Below are 19,849 nucleotides of genomic sequence, written 5' to 3'. Positions count from 1 at the left end.
ACCAGATCCTGCCCTCCTTTTTCAAGGAAAACATACATTGACTTCCAGGGAGTACATTTTTCTGAGTAAAGAGAGCAGGATTGAATGCAATATAGTTACAGTTTGTCCATGAACAAAAGCCTGTTTTGAGTGTAGCTTATTTGCTATATATGCAAGTCTTTCATACATATAGTTTTTCTCTGTGTCATGGTTAACGACAGGTAGATACACAAGTAACTGTGACTTTTAATTGGTTTTTGTAGGGGGTTTTTGGTCACCGTTTTATACCCGCTTCAGAAAATACAGCATAGTTTAATTTCCTTTCCAATCTAGGGTCATGACCATCTGATCACTTTCTTTTACTGCCACCATTCAAACATTCAGACCTACATGCTAGTTTAATCTTGTCTTCACTCAGTATCAATCCTGTCATTGCTCAGTGGTTTTGTCCCTGCCTGTGCTGAGCTGACAAGTTCATAATTTCACACAGGTGTTTCATTAAACGAGTTCACAAAGTTCTAGCCTAAAATTATAAGGCCCTAGGCTTCCCTCCACCTCTGTGAATGGCTCCCTGGCCTGTCCACTCCTCTCTAGAGATCCCACAGAAGACTCTACACAGGAGTTCCTTGGGGCTCCAGATCTGTGGGTTGGGGTGGACTACATCTGGGTTCCATGTTAGTGAACATGGGTCTAGAAGGCCTAAGGAAGTCTAGATGGAGTCTAAAGTGGTGCAGCATACACACTGAAGGGGCTGCCCAGACTCTCTCCACATGTGGCCCAGGGTGACTGAATATTTTCTCTCTTCTAGAGTTCAGTCCTTTTCTCTAGGACAGTGGTTCTCAAACGTTTGTACTGATGATCCCTTTCACACAGCAAGCCTCTGAGTGCGACCCCCCCTTATAAATTAAAAACACATTTTTATATATTGAACACCATTATAAGTGCTGGAGGAAAAGTGGGGTTTGGGCTGGAGGCTGACAGCTTGCGACCCCCCATGTAATAACCTTGTGACCCCCCTGAGGGGTCCCGACCCCCAGTTTGAGAACTCTTGCTCTAGGACCTGGGGCATGCTACTGCTTCCCCTGGGAAATCATCTACAGCACTATGGCCCCAGTTCAGCAAGGTGCCTAACTTTAAGCAGGTGAGTAATCCCATTGAAGACAATGGACTGCTCACATTCTTATAGTAAAGCACATGTTTAAGTATGTTATTGAACCAGGGCAGGTGTGCACAAGCAGAGTAGCTGACTGTTGTACCAGATGCCAGCTGAACGGAGAAGGAGCAGGTCAATGCAATACACTTACAATGTCAGAACACTAGAGGGTAGCAGGAGGAATGAGTCAGGAAGCGTATTATTATCTACTTGTATCACCAAGAGCCTAATCGTAGACCGGCACCCCATTACGCTAGATGCTGTACAAAAACAGATAAGTAGTATTAATTATTTATATTACTGTAGAGACAAGACTATTTCGGTGAAGATATACTTTAGAGAGAAAGATTATGGTACTTGAAAGGAGAATTCCAGTTCAATCCTGTTATCTGTTCTCCATTTCAAATACTGATTTTTTCTAAGATAAGTGTTGACCTATACTGTAGACCAAGGGCAATTCTGAACCTGCCAGTGTCTACCAGTCCAGGGAGTAAGACCCCTAAGTCCATCTGAATTGAAATCTCTTTCCAGCTCTGTCAACTTGATTCCCGGGTTGCCTTGCAGCTAATGTGGCATGCCAGCCACCCGCTGCTTTTTCATTTAAATAAATGAGAAAGTTGTGGCTAAATTAGCACCCCAGTGGTGGTAATAAGGACAGACACAGCAGCTGCCCCGAAGTATGCAAATTGCAGTTTTGCACTTTAGGGCTTGATGTTGTTTCATTTGTAGGTTCTTTTACATGAAAAGGAGCCTCCATCACACTGAGGTGGTTTTAAAAAAACAAAAACAACCCATGTAACTGTCATGTATAGTAGTTCTTCTGGGGTTTCCTTTCTGAGCACTGCGGATAAGTGGTTATTACTGAGTAATATGTGCTGGCTGAGGCTTATAGGCAAAACCTCCATTGACTTCCGCAAATGTATAGCCTGAGTGAGGAGTGCAGGACAAAACCTTTTGTACATAAAGAAAAGTTTTCCTCTTCCTTGTCCCTCAGCCTGTTTCATGCAGGGATGCCACAATCCAGCATCTCAGCATCATGGTTCTTTCTCTGGAAATGACTTGGAATAGCACAAAGAACTGTGATGTCAGTGAACTAATCAGATAGCGGGAAGAGGCTGATGAGACAGGACAGAACAGCTCCTTATATCAGCTGAGGTGGGAAAGGAAATGCAAAGAAGTTTACAGGGTAAGGTTAATGAGTTTTGCAGAAGTACATTTCTGTACATCATTTTTAGTGCTTTTACTATATGAAAGAATAATATAGCTGCAATTGTATTAGACATATGGGGCCAAATTAAGGATACCACAAGCAGAACTATATTGAAAGTGGGGAGAGGAGGTGCACAGTCTGAAACAGCAGGAGCTGGAGGCATTATAACTCCAAGAGAGTATTGACTAATTAGCAGCCACTTGTATGTCTACACTGCAAAGAAAAACCCGCAGCTGGCCCATGCCAGCCAATTCAGGCTCGCAGGGCTCAGGCCGCAGGCTTCAACTCCAGGATCCTAGACCCCAGACTCAAGCTCAGAAATCTACACAGCAATGAACCAGCCCTGCAGCATGAGCCCCGCGAGCCTGAATCGGCTGGCACAGGCTAGCCATGGGTTTTCCTTTGCTCTGGAGACATACCCTAAATGGCCCCTGGTACACTCTTGGAAGAGGAGTACCAGAAGCTTCCTCCAGCCCCGCCTTCGGTTGGTTGCTCTGGAGTTGGTTGTGATGAAACAGAGGATTATGACCACAAGTTATAAAGGAACAAAGAGTGGTTGTATGGATAAGGTACAGTTAGGAGACTTGGGGCCAATTTGTCCTGGGTGTAATTCAGTTGACTCCAGTGAAGTTATACTGGGGGAGAATTTGGCCCTGGGTTCTGATCCAGGCTCTGCCTCAGCTTTCTCTGTGATCTTGGGCAAGCCTCTCACATCTCTAGGCCTCTCCTCCTCATTGTAAAATGGGGATAATTATACTTTCCTACATCACAGGGATTAATTAGTACTCAAAGTGCTGTGAGATCCTTATGTGGAAGATGCTAAAAAGGGTCTCCCATATTCTGAAGTTCTGTAGCTACAGCACTGCCACAAAATCCACATCCTGCTGCAGATTTGAGCAACAGACTGTAAGATTTCATTTTAAACAATACATTTCAAAATTTTGTTGTTTTGAAGGAAAACTACCAAACATGAACCAAATTGCTGTCTCATCTTCCTGAGTCTGCAAACAGACTGGCTTGAAACAATAGTTCTGTGATGTGTGAATTTCCTTAACTGTAGTGTTGTGTTAACTCTGAAACTTAATGATGACTTAATTGTCAATATTGTTAACTGTTTCACTGTTGATCACTTCGGCAGCGATATCTAGCTAATTCTGCTTAACTATAGTTGTTGATACTAGAACAGGGGGGAACTGGGGCAATGTTTGTGTCAAGAGATGCTGTGGTGGGGAATTAGGAGGGCACATACCATCTCCAAAATTTCAAATCCCTTCCACCCTTGTCCACTAGGAGGAAGAGAAGAAATGCAGCCACTCACCATTGTGAAAGTCCCAACTACATCCTCAGTGCCATATGTTCCCAGGTGCCAAAAACTCCAAGTTGCTGCCAAAATCTCTGGCTTTGTTCAAACATACAACTGTGTATTGTCCATACAAAAATGTACAGCAGACTGAAAATCTGAGGCAATGTAAAATTCATTTAAATATCATAAAAATGAATAGCACAAGGGATACTGCAATGAATTCATTATTCATATTTAAAATCAGTAGAAGCTGACGTTAACTGAAGGGGCCACAGAATTTCCAGTTTTCTGCAGAGTACACAGGCCCTGTATAAAAGTGTATTATCATACTAATTATTCAAGTAAGACATAACCAACAAAACCAAATGAATTACTGATTTCAAAAACACAAAAACCATGTTTTTATACATATGCTTCTAGTAATAATAAAAAACACTTCCGAATATATATATAGCAGGTTTCAGAGTGGTAGCCATATTAGTCTGTATCAGCAAAAACAATGAGGAGTCCTTGTGGCACCTTAGAGACTAACAAATTTATTTAGTTTCTAAGTAAAAAGCTTTTAAAATGTGTTGCACTGCATCCAGAATTGTAATGTGCACTTCATCCAGCCATTATGTCACTGCTGCCTTCAAAGATAAAAAAAGAAGGGCCATAAATGGGTGAAGTTCCAGTATTTCAGCAGAAGTTGGTTTAAAAAAAGATTCTCTTTGGAAGATGCAGGATGGCCCTCAAGCATGTTGAGATTTGGTATATGGTCACAGACTGTTCAGCTCAAACTCTTTGAGAGGAAAAAAATTGTTTCACATGGAATTAAACAAACCAAAACAGGAAGATAGTGTTAAAACTTTGGGTTATCTGCACAAGTGTGCCCTCATATTATACTGAGACATGCTGGGCATCCTCAGAATATTTTCAAAAGTCTTAAATCCTGCAAACACTTACTGCTGGGCATAGTGCTTAGACTTTTACTAAAATTACCCATGACTAAATCATAGCCTTAATTATCATTGCCATAGAATGGAGGGTTTTCTGCCCCAGAATTGATGGGTATCTGTTGCAGAATTTAGGTCCATTGTGCCTTGGAATACAAGGGGTCCTATCCATGGAACTCCAGTATGAATAAACATGGAGGCCAAGTCTGTAACAGGGTTCAAAAAAGAACTAGATAAGTTCATGGAGGATAGGTCCATCAGAGGCTATTAGCTGGGATGGGCAGGGATGGTGTCCCTAGCCTCTGTTTGCCAGAAGCTAGGGATGGGCGACAGGGGATGGAGCACCTGATGATTACCTGTTCTGTTCATTCCCTCTGAGGCACCTGGCATTGGCCACTATCAGAAGACAGGATACTGGGCTAGATGGACCATTGGTCTGACCTAGTATGGCCGTTCTTATGTTCTTATGATGTGTGCCACCCCTCCAGCCACCGCAGATACTCTGAGTCCAAATCACTTACAAAACTACCTGTGCCTTTGCTAGAAGAGTAATCAGAGATTACATCTAAGATCAGATATTCATTGCTGGCATTCTTTGAGCTCACACATTCTGTAACAGTAGCTGTTGTTGTTAGCAAGTAATTAACAAATCAGCTCATTAAAGGAGGCAGTAGAGGCCTAGAGAGGTTTAATATCTGTCCTACTTGAAAGCCCATCTACAAGGCAGAATGATAAGATTTCTGGTAATACAACTGTATATTGTTTTACAACTGAATAGAAGTCAGTCTGATACTGGGAATGTACTGGGCTCTCGAGAGGTGCTCTAGCTTGTTTTTGACTTCAACAGTCCTTGGTTAAAATTCCCTTTCTCAAAGGAGAGCTCCAGATTAATTATCACTTGTACTAAGGCAGTGTTGAAAGAATGTCAGTGAATACATTTCCCAGCACTACAAATCACACAGTCAATTATAACGAACCCAGAACATTTTTGACACTATATAAATAAGAATGAATAATTTGGGGCCAATATCGCAAATACTCGCTACTGAGTGCATTGCTTACTACCAAAAGTAGTTTCACTTAAATCCATGGGACTAGGGTACAGTGCCTACCACAATGGGGCCCTGACCTAGTTGGCCTCCAGACCCTACCACAATATAAAATTATTAAATAATAATAACCTCACCGGAAAGCAATGTATCTGGTAGGAAGGGTTTGCTGGATCAGGCCCTAACACAGTATCCTGCACCATCAAAGCATCATATCTGAATGTTCCCTGGTTGTTCTGTACCCTAATGCTCACTTTTCCTTTCACACCAGTTTCATACTGGTGTAACTCCTTTGTCTTCAGTAGCATCACTCCTGATTTACATTGGTATAAACAGGAGCAATCTAAGGCCCACAGTTAAATCACTAATGCAGCTGTTTTGCTGAACCAGCTTCCTGGCTGGGAATGTATCCAGTCAGCTGTGGATAACAAAACCCAGTAATAGAGATGTTAAAGATTTCATACATTTATTTTTTAACGTCGCAGAGTTACTTTTCCTACAAAATCTGTTATGCAGATGTTAGGAAGTAATTATTGCACATAAATCAAAGAAAATTCACATCTTACACAGCCACATATTGGTATGTGTAAGTGGATTAAGCAAAGAAACCAGATAAGAATGCGAGAAAACCTAGAGAGACGTCTGATTGTATTCCCACTGCTGGAATTTACACACATTTTTATAGGTAAGAAATAATATATGGCAAGTTATCCAGCTATACTGATACTAATGATCCATAAATATGTGGTAAGGACCAAGGCCATAAACAAGTTGTCTTTTTTAAACACACAAGAATGGCTGGTAATTGTACTCACAGTTCTTTGGCTAGATATAAGAAGGGCTATATTTAACCCGGCATAAGTGAGTGAAACTTCCATCCACACCAAAGGGAGTTTCATCCAGTTATACCAGGAATTAATGTGGTGGATAGTAACAAAAATTATTATTACAGCATGTATATATGCCATTCATACTGAAGGATCTCAGAGCACATTAGAAACTCAATAGACTTGATCATTTACATATTTATGCATAAATGGAACTACTCACAGGAGTAGAGTTCCTCATGGTTGCCTGATTTGGCTCTGCTTATAGGAGTTATTTCACTATTACTATTATTATTACTGCTGAAATGCATCGACCCCTGGAATGGAAGGTAGCAGCTGTTTAACAGCATGCAGTAACAAACCCCAAAAGATCAGCCCAGAAAGTGAAACTATAGGAAGAATTAGAGGCAGCTGTGGCAGGGTGCATTCTCTAGAGCAGTGGTTCTCAAACTTTTGTACTGGTGACCCCTTTCAAATAGCAAGCCTCTGAGTGTGACCCCTCCTTATAAATTAAAAAACACTTTTTTATATATTTAACACCATTATAAATGCTGGGTGCAAAGCAGGATTTGGGGTGGAGGCTGACAGCTCACGACCCCCCATGTAATAACCTCGCGACCCCCTGAAGGGTCCCAATCCCCAGTCTGAGAACCCCTGCTCTAGAGCACTCCCTCATAGCATGGAGTGGCCCTACAGGCACCTCATCCTCAGTTCTTCCTAATACAGGTGTTCTAAACCTTTCCAGACTACTGTACCCCTTTCAGGAGTCTGATTCGTCTTGTGTACCCCAGGCTTCACTTCACTTAAAAGCTTCAGCCCTGCACGGTGGGGCTCAGGCTTCGATTTCCTGCCCTAGGCCCCAGCGAGTCTAACACCTGCCCTCGCAACCCCATTAAAACGAACTCGTCCACAGTTTGAGAACTGCTGATATAGTATATAAAGCAGTATAAACAAGTCATTGTCTGTAGGAAATTTTACTTTGTACTGACTTTGCTAGGGCTTTTTACATAGCCTGTTGTAAAACTAGGCAAATATCTAGATGAGTTGATGTACCCCCAGGAAGACCTCTGCGTACCCCCAGGGGTACACGAACCCCTGGTTGAGAACCACTCCCCTAATAAATCCCAAAGTCAAAGGGATTAGAACAACACTCCCCTTCCGTGGGGGACAGGACAGGGGATGACTAATTTACTGAGTCTTTACAAACCGTTTTTGTTGGCCCTCTGGGGGTCCCACAGTCCTCGTTCATAGAGCTATGTCTTGCCACTCCCTGGAAAAGGGATCAGTAAAGTCCCCCTCTGTAGGTCTGTGACATCCCTCCTCCATGGGGCTGTGCTCTGCTTTAGGCCAGCTTCTCCCAGCTGGCCCCTTTAAATCACTTTCATCCAGTTCCACCTGAACTGTCAACAAAGTCTTTCAAACAAACAGAACGCAAAACAAAACCTTCCTAACAAAGTCCTTTCCACCCAGGCATTTCTGGTGGGGCGCAGTCTTCCAGCCTTCCTCCATGGCTTGGAGACCAGGTCTCACCCCCTCAGTCCTTTCTCCCTTGGGCTGGGATGGATCAGCAGGCAAGCAGTCCTTTCCCTTCTACTGCCTTTTTGTTGCGAGGGAAGAGGGCAAGAGGCAGCATATATGGGAGAGGTGAGCCTTGCCCCATCCTTCACTACAAGGTTCCTGGTCCCAGACCTTTAAAGGAACAGTAGTGTGGATTTTCCCCCAAATACTCATTATTTCCCTAGGACCGCTTCCTCTCTCCCAGTATCTGCCTCTGCCATTTCCTAGGCCCTCGTCAGAACTCCCAAACAGGGCCATGCCATGGAACAGGGATTGGCTGACCCCTAATCCCCATTACCTTTAAGGGGACAGATCACCCTGTTACATCATTCAAACTGTATTTTGGCCAGGACACTGTAGCAAACATCTCTATGCTTCCAAAGAGTGCCATGAGTGCGACACGGTCACAACATTCCTGGTATATATGATCCGAAAGATGGAGTCTCATTTTGTTGTGCCTATGGGTGAAATTTACTCCGGGACACGGAATACTGTGATACAGTGAACCAGTCACTGGACTAGTAGCCAGGAGACTTGATTCTGTTCCCAGCTTGCTTCTGACATTAGGAAGTCACTTCACTGCTTCGGGCCTCAGTTTCCCCCTTTATAAAACAGAGATAATGACATATCTTCTTTTTCAAAGCACTTTGACATCCACTGATATTGGATAGGTAAGAGCTAAGTATTTTAATAAGGCCATATACAATACTGAAGCCTACTTCACATGTATCGCAGAAGCACAGTGGAGGGAGGTGGAAGCCTCTATTGCCATGATTTTTAGTCATTCATAAAATAAATTCCATATCAGTAATTATGACCCTATAAAATACCATGTCAGTGTTTATGGTCCTATAAAAGGCAATTCCACAGAATCAGCCTTTCAGCACTTAAAAATTACATCCCAGCAAGGATGCTTAACATTTCAAGTACAAATTACAGTATAAAACAACATGGATGCCACTTTGAGAACGGCTATGAAAGCACCAGGCTTGGGTGCATTTGAGAAGCAATAGCATCATTTGTCCAAAAAAAAAAAGAAGAAGCAGAAGCAGAAGCAGCTTTAACATTTGGGTTGCTAAGGCAGAAACAAACACCGCAGACACATTTTTGCCCTTATGGGGATTCATCAAGGTTGTGCTGTGCAGCTGTTGTCTTAGTAAAAGAAAGTATCGGCCCCTGACGAGAAGAAACTGAAACATAATTATGTTATGATGAGCTGAGAAACATGCAAGGATAAATTGGAATGCAAAACATGATGGATGATGCTTTGTCAACTGGCAAAGCAGCAAGAGAACTAAGCCGCACAATAGCACCTCTTCTTCAGTCAATGCTTCCAGTTTGGCTACCAAAATAAAGCACCACTCCATCCGCCACAGAATTACCATGTCTTTTTGTTATATTATTTAGTCCTGACACAATTATGCCAGGTTTGTAAAGTGGATTATGTAGCCATCATCAGTAAAATGAGAAAAGAATAGATGGGCACTTTTGAAATACAAGGCTGTACAAAGAGATACAAGAGAATTTACCATGTTATCATATGCTTATTTTTATGTATTTTAAAGTTCAAAGATTAGAACCTTTTTCTTTAAGGCATATCTTTTTCGATAACATACTATGCACTGAAAAACTCCTGTTTCTACTGTTAGGACTGACATCTTATCAATGTACTAATATGGCTATAGGAAACCACACCACAGTAACACATGAAATACCATCCCAGAACAGATCTGTTAAGCTGTGTATCCTAATAATGGCGGGGACAGGATTTCCCTTCAAGTGCTTCAGTAGTAACATGGCAATTCACTCTCACAATGTGAGTGAATCATGCAGGACAAACAGGCTAATTATATAACAGGAAGCTTCTGTTTAGAAACAAATATTGGTAACGACACAAAAAGGGAAATGCTGAGAAAGCACATGACAAAGGAAGGTTGTAAAAATATAGTTTTCAAAATACCCGTATGTGCCATGGATAAAAAGAAGCCATTACTGTGCCTCTAGTGCCCAAGTTCTGCAGTATTTACCTCCTGCAGCCTATGAGCGTAACAGTCATGATACTTAGGGTTTGTCTACATGGAGAAATTGACCAGCATAGTTGTGGCAGAATAAATATTCCACAATCATTATTCTGGAATATCTCCCCGTGTGGACAATATTCCAGAATAAAAGTGACTATTCCAAGATAATTACTCCTTCCCCAAATCATTTTTTTATTATGGAACAGAGTGTCCACATAGGACAGTGATTCTAGAATAACTAAATTATATGGGAATAGTTATTCCGGAATAGCTGGTCAATTTCTGTCAGGGAGACAAGGCTTTGGGGTGGAGTTTCAGCCTTTAGCTTTGAATTGTCTGTCTTTGAAGGGTGTGTACTTCATGTTTTCTGTATGCGCAATGCCTCTGATTCTCAGTAGGAATATTCTTCTGTGGGTTTTAACATTTATTGTTTCTTTCATTAAAACAGCCAGCTCTCAAATTAGAACACTGAGTAGGAGGGGTCACCTTTTAAACATTAATGAAAAAGATTGAAACATATTCAAACTGTGTATTTTTAAACACAAGATTTTTTTTTTAAATATGTGTATTTAGGGAGACTTAGGGCCAGATCCTGCTCACCTTACTCATATAAGTAGGCCTGTTTGAAGTGAGAGGCTATGTCTACATTACAAACACTATACCAGCAGCAATGCCGCTGTAGTGCTTGTAGTGTAGACATCGACAGAAGGGGGTTTTCTATTGATATAGTTAAACTAACTCTCCAAGAGGAGGCAGCTAGGTTGACAGAAGAATTCTTCCATCAACCTAGCTGCGTCTACATCAGAGGTGAGGTCAACTTAACCACAGTGCTGAGAGTGCAAAATTTTTCACAGCTCTGAGCAACATATCTAGGTTGATCTAATTTTTAAGTGTAGACCAAGCCAGAATTTTGTTGCTGGCTTCAATGAGAGGAGGATCGGACCATTGGCAAAAAGAATCCCTTCTCTGCTGCAACTAAGTAGGACTCTTATGAACATTCATCATTTTCTTTTACGTAATGAGATTACTTTGCTTTCATACCCAGGGTCTTAGGGTACGTCTACACTACGGGATTATTCCGAATTTACATAAACCGGTTTAGCAAAACAGATTGTATAAAATCGAGTGCGCGCGGCCACACTAAACACATTAAATCGGTGGTGTGCGTCCACGGTCCGAGGCTAGCGTCGATTTCTGGAGCGTTGCACTGTGGGTAGCTATTCCGTAGCTATCCCATAGTTCCCGCAGCCTCCCCCGCCCCTTGGAATTTCCGGGTTGAGATCCCAGTGCCTGAGGGGGCAAAAATCATTGTCGCAGGTGGTTCTGGGTAAATGTCGTCAGTCACTCCTTCCTCTGGGAAAGCAACGGCAGATAAGCATTTTGCGCCTTTTTTCCCTGGATTGCCCTGGCAGATGCCATAGCATGGCAATCATGGAGCCTGTTTTGCCTTTTGTGACTGTCACCGTATGTGTACTAGATGCCTCTCACAGAGGCGATTCAGCAGCGCTACACAGAAGCATGCTTTTGCTTTTGCATGACAGCAGAGATGGTTACCAGCCATACTGTATCATCTACCATACCATAAATTGGTAATAAGATGATCATGGTTACCAGTCCTTTTGCACCATTTGCTGCTGTCATAAGTGCCCCTGGCTAAGATCAGCCAGGGGCGCAAAAGCCAAAATTGGGAATGACTCCCTGAGTCAATCCCTCCTTTTTGGTATCTAAAAATAGAATCAGTCCTGCCTAGAATATGGGCAAGTGTACTAGAGAACCACTGTATCATAGAACCAGAGAGCACAGCTGCTCTGTGTCAGATCCTGCAGAAATTATGAGCTGTATGTTATTCACAGGAGATGCTCCTGCAACAACCCCACCTGTTGATTCCGTTCTTCCCCCAGCCTTCCTGGGCTACCGTAGCATTGTCCCCCCACTTGTGTGATGAAGTAATAAAGAATGCAGGAATAAGACACACTGACTTGTTAGTGAGAAATGAGTGGAAGGCAGCCTCCAGCTGCTATGATAGTCCAGACAGGACAGTAAGGAGTGTGGAGGAGAGGAGCCCAGCATCCCTCTGCTAGTCCAGGGGCAATTGAATCTTTTTTTTACACATGAAGGGTGGGGGCTGACGGAGCTCAGCCCCCTGTTTCTATGATGACGATGGTTATCAGCCATACTGTACCATCTACCAGGAAAAATTAGGGCCAGGCGCCCTTGATCGAGACGGATGCTAGTCAGCATGGTTATCAGCCCTTTTGCACTGCCCCATGTGCCAATAGGCTCATGATGAGGACGGGTACCAGTCGTTTTGCACCATCAGCCACCCATGGCAGGGGGGAGCAAGGATGTTGGTGTTGAGTGCTGCAGCATCGCGTCTATCTGCAGCATTCAGTAAAGATAGGGTGACATGTAAAAGAGTCAAGAGAGGATTGTTTTCCCTTTCACTTCTGGGGGTGGGTGGGGGGTTGCGTAAATTGCTGAGCTATGCCCTGACCCACCGCGGACACTGTGTTTGACCCTAGAAGCATTTGGAGCTCAGCCAAGAATGCAAATGCTTTTCAGAGAGACTGCAGGAACTGTGGGATAGCTTGAGTCCTCCAGTCCATGAGCGTCCATTTGATTCCTTGGCTTTCCGTTACGCTTGTCACGCAGCAGTGCGCTGAGTCCCTGCTATGGCGTCTGTCTGGAGATTTTTTAAAAATGTTTTTTAATTCGTCTTCTGTAACGGAGCGCTGATAGAACAGATTTGCCTGCCCTTACAGCGATCACGTCCGCATGGTCCATGCGGGAGCTCTTTCTTTATTTTGATTTTTAACTGCATCACCACACGTGCTGATCGAAGCTCCACGCTGGGCAAACAGGAAATATTCAAAAGTTCGCGGGGCTTTTCCTGTCTACCTGGCCACTGCATCCGAGTTCAGATTGCTGTCCAGAGCGGTCAGTGGTGCACTGTGGGATACCGCCCGGAGGCCAATACCGTCGATCTGCAGCCACACTAACCCTAATCCGATATGGTAATACCGATATTAGCGCTACTCCTCTCGTTAGGGAGGAGTACAGAAACCGGTTTAAAGAGCCCTTTATACCGATATAAAGGGCCTCTTAGGCCACGTCTATACTTACCCGCCGGGTTGACGCGGCGAGTTCGACTCCTCGGAGTTCGAACTATCGCGTCTGATCTAGACGCGATAGTTCGAACTCCGGAAGTGCCGCGGTCGACTCCGGTACTCCACCGCGGCAGGAGGAGTTGCCGGAGTCGACCTTGGAGCCGCGGAGTTCGCTTCCGCGGCGTCTGGACGGTAAGTCATTCGAACTAGGGTAGTTCGAATTCAGCTACGTTATTCACGTAGCTGAATTCGCGTACCCTAGTTCGAACCAGGGGCTGTGTGTAGACCAGGGCTTAGTGTGGACGGGTATGGCGTTAAATCAGTTTAATGCTCCTAAAACCGGTTTAAACGCGTAGTGTAGACCAGGCCTTAAAGTGCTTTGAAGATTAAGTATTATTATTCCCATTGGAACACAGACAGAGAAACAGAGACAAAGTGACTTGCCTAAACTCGGTCAGCAAGTCAATGGAAGAGTCTGGAAATAGGTTTTCTGGTTCTCGGGTCTTTGCTCTAAACCCTCCTTCTAAAGTAAAACTGACTTTGAATTGGTTCATGGGCCCAAAGGACAGCAGGCCAGTGCAGAGCTAGTCTTTGAGGCCATCGTTAAGCATGAATTTGATCAACAGGCAGGGGCGGCTCCAGGCCCCAGCACGCCAAGCGCGTGCTTGGGGTGGCAAGCCGCGGGGGGCGCTCTGCTGGCGCCGTGAGGGCAGCAGGCAGGCTGCCCTCGGCGGCTTGCCTGTGGAGGGTCCACTGGTCCCGCAGCTTCGGCGGACCTCCCGCAGGCAAGCTGCGGAAGGCAGCCTGCCTGCCGTGCTTGGGGTGGCAGAATTCCTAGAGCCGCCCCTGCCAACAGGGAGATTATAATTGATTTATTTTTTCTCAACCCAGTTTGCATGGCACCAAGCCTATGTTTTTAATGAATATGGCAAGGAGTTAAGATAAATATTTTAGGGTCAAAGAAAAGCAGCTCATCCCAACCCCCTTGCCTCTCTCTGTACATGTCTTTCTTATCTTGTAATATCAATAGTCAAGCTAAAGTAGAAAGCACAAAAGAAGTAAATCCTGGTGACTGAACTCTGGATAGGGAGGAATAAAGAATTGGCCAAAGAGAGTGGCAAAACTAGAACAATTATTGCAAATTGATTGCAGTTGCTACTTTGTCTTCTTTGCTTTTCTCTTGCATTTAATTTTTCTTCGTCGTCTTCTTTTTCCCCGTGTGCTCTCTTGGCATACATTTTCTGTCACTCTTTCCATCTGCTCTCTGTGTATTGTAACCTATGGCATATCTCATCTTTATAGTTAATTCTTTCATATCCAGATATGTCATAGTTATGTTCTAATTCTGCTTCCCGAGATCCAATTTTCATCAATCATCATCAGTGAAGCTGGCTGTTTTATGATCCTATTCAGCAGAATTGCAAATGGTTTAGCAAAATCTCCAATTAAATCCACTTCTCAAATCAGACTACTCTTGCAATTAACGAGGATGTGACAGTCAACTGGAACAGAAGGATCTTATAAAATCTCTTTACCTGTGCATGCTAAGAGGAAATAATCCATTAAAAAGTCATTCTGTGACTGGAAGTCTAATGGCAAAGAGAAACTTATGCCCGTCTCTGCTCCAGTGTCACTTTCCCTGCCCTCCATGCATCCCTTCCTCCATCATCCTTCTCTCCCTCCTAATGTCTTGCAGCCCTTCCATCCCCTCCCCTCCATTATCCATCCCTCATTTGTATTTGAGGTTTTTCTCTTTCCAGTGCTGGATTCTTTTTCTGTCATTTGCCCTATTTTAGGCCAAATCCATCTCGGTGTACTCACATATGTACAACTGGAGTCAATGGGGCTGCTTGCTTCCTGATAGCAAGCAAGATTTGGCCCTACCTACACTAAACAACTTTTCTGGATGCACCTCGTAAATCCGAGCTGTTATCAAGTTACTGTAAAGATAGAAACGAGCCTAATTCTATTTTTATTAGGAATTTGATTGCGCTTAAAATATATTTCCAAATTATGCCTCACTCTTGACTAGAGAAAGCAAACGATGTTACCATCTGGCAATCACTGCACTCTCACAGCTCCCTTTGTTTTCTCACTGGAGACTAGCCTGCAATAATTACTGAGCTGGACCCTTCCATGTTGTGTTGATCTCAAACAGGTGGATCCCTCAGTCCCAATCCATGCAATTTTCCCAGGAATAATTTTCTTATTTAGGACTCACAAGTCATGAGAAATATCAGACAGACAGTCAGATGCTTCTTTTAATTTCTACAGTTACACCACAAGACAGAATGTGTGTCTATAAAAGGGAATTATCCCCAAATGCCCCCAGAGGGCCTGATCCTACATTCCTTGCACACCCAGGATTCCCAGTGAAGTAGTGGGAATTTGGGAGCATGCAGAGAATGTAGGATTGGGCCCATAGTGCTGTTGAACTAAATGTCAACTGATCAGATGGTAGCCGTATATATAATAATAATTTACACTTAATGCACCTTGTAACCCAAAGGATCGCAAAGTGTTTTATATACATAAGATTGATTCATCCACCCCTGAAATGGAACAGTCAGTAACACTTGTAGAGTAGTTGAGCTAAGAAATCATATGCTATTTGAACATACTGTTCTCCAGGCTCTGAGAAGGCCCCTGCCTCACCTGGAATCCTGAATCCTGCTCATTATAAATGTCCATGGATGGATTTCCATATAATAGCGTTTCTGGAACTATACATTTTTGCCTTTGCAGTTTGTAATGAACAAACTCCTTTAAGGGGTTTAATATAAATGACAATAAGATACAAATGTGCTTTTGATTTCCTCTTTAATATGTATATGTTTAGGCTCAGAGATTGCTGTATTAGTAGTTGATTATATTTTTCTTTCCTTTCCTCAGCCTTTGTTCCCACTTTGGGATTTATTTGGGCATGTTGCCTAGTTTTTAAAACATCTTGTTATAGCTGCTTTTTCTTAAGATGCCAGGAGGCTCTTGGACATCCATAGGCATCCAGAAATTAAAGATTAAATGATGAAGCATAAAAGGCCCGAGTCTGCACTCTTGAGGTAGGCAATACACAAAGTACTCTATAAATGCTAAGTAGGGAGTTTTGCTAGCATTAGAACTGAAGGATCAAGCTCTTAAATTCAGTACCTGGACATTTGCCTTTAAACCCCGGAGATGCTTTTCACTGAAGAGAAATTAGTTTTGACTGTTTTCCTAAGCATTTGTTATATACCATAAAGCAGGTTATAATTACAGAGGAGCCAACCAGGTGGTGTTGGGATACTGATCTGGACTCTGGGCACTATTCAGGCTTTTAGGTTTGGACTGAGTGGCTCCAAAAGTTTTGAGAGCCTTCAGCCCCAAATGGCAGAAATCTCACAAGAACAACTGCACATCAGAACCAGCACAACAAACTGGGCTGCTTCTAGTTTGGGATCAGACTAGAACCAGAACCAGGGGGGTGGGATCCAAGCTGGGGAAATGTAAAGGGGCATTAGATTAATTCTCTCCCTTCTCTTCAGACTGTGTATCTTTCGTTTCCCCTGCATCTAATGTCTGTCTGCCTGTCCATCCCAAGCGCATAGCTCTGGCGTTAGAGCACCCATTTCTAGCTATGGAGCCTGATCCTCAGCTGGCAGAAAGGGAGGACCTGGCTAATTGCGATGAAAAGCTTCCCACTGGATTTGCTCCTGGGGCAGTTGATACCACCATGCCCTATTCTGAACGGGGAGCCCTTAGAGCGATGCTTGGCCATTTGTGCCAAGGTGCCACCTGAGCCGAGGGGGGCGAGCACTACACCGTGCGTGGGGATTGCCTCTTTCATGGGGTTTCCCCGGGCTCGCCTAGAAATGAGGTTAGTTATTATTAATTTATTATTGACTGAACGCCAGGCTGGAGGAGACACAGGCTGCCTTGCCGTCTGGATCAACGACATGACTCAGAGCGCAGCTTGCGCCCTCGGGGAGATCCTGAGCTAAGGACCTGGGGCCGGGTCACTCCGTTAGGACCCTGGGGCCTGGCTGCTGCGGGTCCCTGCCTGGCCACACGTGCGCCGGGCAGAGCGACCTGCCCTGAGCCAGGATCCTCGCCGTGCCCAGCAGGCTGCTGCTGCTCCACCCTCCTCCCGGAGCCGGCCCCAGTGCGCCTGCCCTCCTGGGCCCCTGCCAGCCGGGCTTTGCTCGGCACAACCGCTCGGCTCTAGGATTAACTCGGCAGCGGCACCGCCGCGGATGCGTGAATGGAGCGGGGCGCCGGCGCGGAGCCAGCGAGCTGCTCCCGGGGCCACTGACTCCACGGGCAGCTGCGAACACGCCGCGCTTTTCAGCCACGGGTAACGTCCCTTTAAACAGCTCCCTCGCCATCCACGTGCCGGGAGCCCGGGGCTGGGGGGTGCAAAGACGCCTGGCTGCATTGGAAGCCAGGGGTGGCTGGTGCATTTGAAACCAGGGCTCCTTGATGCATTTGAAACCCAGGGGGATTTTTTTTTGTTGTTGCTTTCTTTGGCGTCTGAGAAAATTAAATGTCTGAATTCTTCTTCCTCTGCCCGGTCTCGCTACTAGAGAGAGGCAGCTGGGGAAAGTTGTGTTTTTTTCGCTCGAGATGACTGCAGCAGGGAGCTGAGTGGGGAGTCCCACTTTCTCCCACCCCCACCCCCACCCCCCATGTCCCTTCACAGCAAGTGACAGGAAGGAAGTAAAGTTTGCAAGCAACCTGCAGCCACAGTAACTTTCTGTACAAGTCTCCCCGTGCCACACAGCTGCCTGTGCTCAAGGTGCCTTTGATGTGTGTGCAGCAGCTTCTGGAAAGTGGACTGCAGCTTTCCCAGCCCCATCACCTCCCCTCCCACCACCACCTCAGCCCACACATGCGATTTGTTTAAGAAAAGTGATGAAATGAACAAGAAGTGATGAATTACGGGCGAGTTTCCCTAAAGAGAGATTGGAACGAGGAGCTTGGGGGAGCGGATCGCAGCCAGCACAGAAGCTTGCAAGGGGAAGAGATCTCTGTTGCCCTTTTTTTTTTTTTTTTGCAACAGAAAGGAATTGATCTGGGGCTGGGGGTGCTGAATGTTTGGCTGGGTGTTAATGTATTTTAGCGGCGATATGCAAAAGGCTCTATATGCTTGTATTTGACTTGCAATGCCGGCGTCTCTCTGGGATGCAAACCCTTGCACAGGATGAAAACAGGTTTGCTGCGAATCCTCCTATATGTTTTCCTTTTCAGATGTCAGAAAGGAGCATAATAACTACACAGTGCCACCAGGCACCTCATTACTGCACACCCTTCGCCGTTCTTTGGAGATGTTAAGAGAGATGAATCTTTTATGCAGCTGTCTCCTTGTATCCATAGTGGTGCTTTACAATTTGCACTTGATTGCAGCTAAATATTCTTTTTAAGAGCCGTTTCCCAAAACGATGTAAAATAAACACAGATGGGAGAAGGGGAAAAAAGCAGTAATGAAGCTGTGTGGTTGGGTTGTTATCTCCCTCCTCTCTGATAATGTGAACATTTTCTCTCAAAAAAAATGTGAGTCTTCAGTCTCAGAGCAGTTGCAAGAAGCAGATGAGATTGAGCCCAGTTTTGTGGATCTTTGGTAGGGTGGGAGAAACATTTCCATCACTGTCAGTTGCCTTATTGACTTTCTTGAATGTGTGTACTTAGTAAACCCCTCTGCCAATATCTTTCCTGCTCCTCTTTAAAGTATGTCCTGTTTTTTCCAACACCTTATAGGTCAGTCTTCTAGAATGCCTGAGGAAAATTCCCCAAGACGGAGCCCTCAGAATATCCCTTATCAGGACCTCCCTCATATGGTCAATGCAGATGGACAGTATCTTTTCTGCAGATATTGGAAACCAGCCGCAACTCCAAGGTGAGCACTTTCAAATGATGCATTTGTTCTCAATAAATAAGACTCCATTAGCGTAACTTAATTGTTATCTATAGATTATACAGTATCATAAGTGTTCGTGGCGCTTTACAGAACCAATAAAAAGGCATATCCCTGCCCCAGAGCGCTTCCAATGTGAAGATTAGATCCTATAACTCCTTACTCACCTGAGCAGGCCTTACTACTTGCATAAATGAGGACTACTTACTTGAGTAATGTTTTGCAAGATTTGTACTTACTTTCATTTCATGCTCAGTTGAACAGGGTGACATTTGGAAATATCATGCATATGATGCATTTCAGCAATAGTAGATATTTTTAATCAGATATCACCAACTTTCAGAGATGTGTGAAATACACAGGCTTTCATTGCCCAGCGTTTGTCATTATTTTTAGTGTTAATAAATCAAACACTAGAGGTCTGATTCAACTGTAACAGCGGGGCTATAAATCCCAGTGCAATGACAGGTTTTTACACACTATATGTAATTTACTTCTTACTAAATTTATAGTTGGAAAATTACTTGGATGGATCTTCCACTTTAAATTGTCTGTGGTTTCAAAGCTGAACTCAGTGATGGAATGTGGACAAATAATCAGATTAAGAAATTTAAGTAATCTCTTATTATTCATAATCCTTTACTGTAATGGCTTCTGAGTTAGGTTATGTGCTTTTAAAAGTATGAATATGCTAGTGTGGTAGAAAATTGCCTGTGTATTTCTCTAGTTATTTATGATCTCACTTCTACCTGTCAGTCACTGTTACAAGATGCTGGCTTGATGTGTATGAATGCTAGCACTAGCTATACAGATAGCTACAT

At 44.0% G+C, this 19,849-nt stretch overlaps 1 protein-coding gene across 4 annotated transcripts in view; it reads left to right on the top strand.

Moving 5' to 3' along the window:
- The window catches only part of MGLL (monoglyceride lipase), a 140,588-nt gene that overhangs the window by 34,914 nt on the left and 85,825 nt on the right, over positions 1-19,849 (top strand). The window contains exons 2-3 of one of the 4 annotated variants that reach the window (XM_045024517.1): positions 2,127-2,318; positions 18,872-19,010. In XM_045024517.1, the coding sequence (XP_044880452.1) occupies positions 2,300-2,318; positions 18,872-19,010 (158 nt within the window). In that variant the 5' untranslated portion in view covers positions 2,127-2,299. Of the gene's footprint in view, positions 1-2,126; positions 2,319-17,344; positions 17,472-17,870; positions 18,328-18,871; positions 19,011-19,849 lie in introns of those variants that run through there. The other 3 variants (XM_045024520.1, XM_045024518.1, XM_045024516.1) reach the window with 3 other exon arrangements.

Source organism: Mauremys mutica, chromosome 7 (genome assembly GCF_020497125.1).
Source record: "Mauremys mutica isolate MM-2020 ecotype Southern chromosome 7, ASM2049712v1, whole genome shotgun sequence".
Classification (NCBI taxonomy): domain Eukaryota; kingdom Metazoa; phylum Chordata; order Testudines; family Geoemydidae; genus Mauremys; species Mauremys mutica.
The sequence above is the reverse complement of the archived record's forward strand: the minus strand, read 5'-3'. Positions and strand labels throughout refer to the sequence as shown.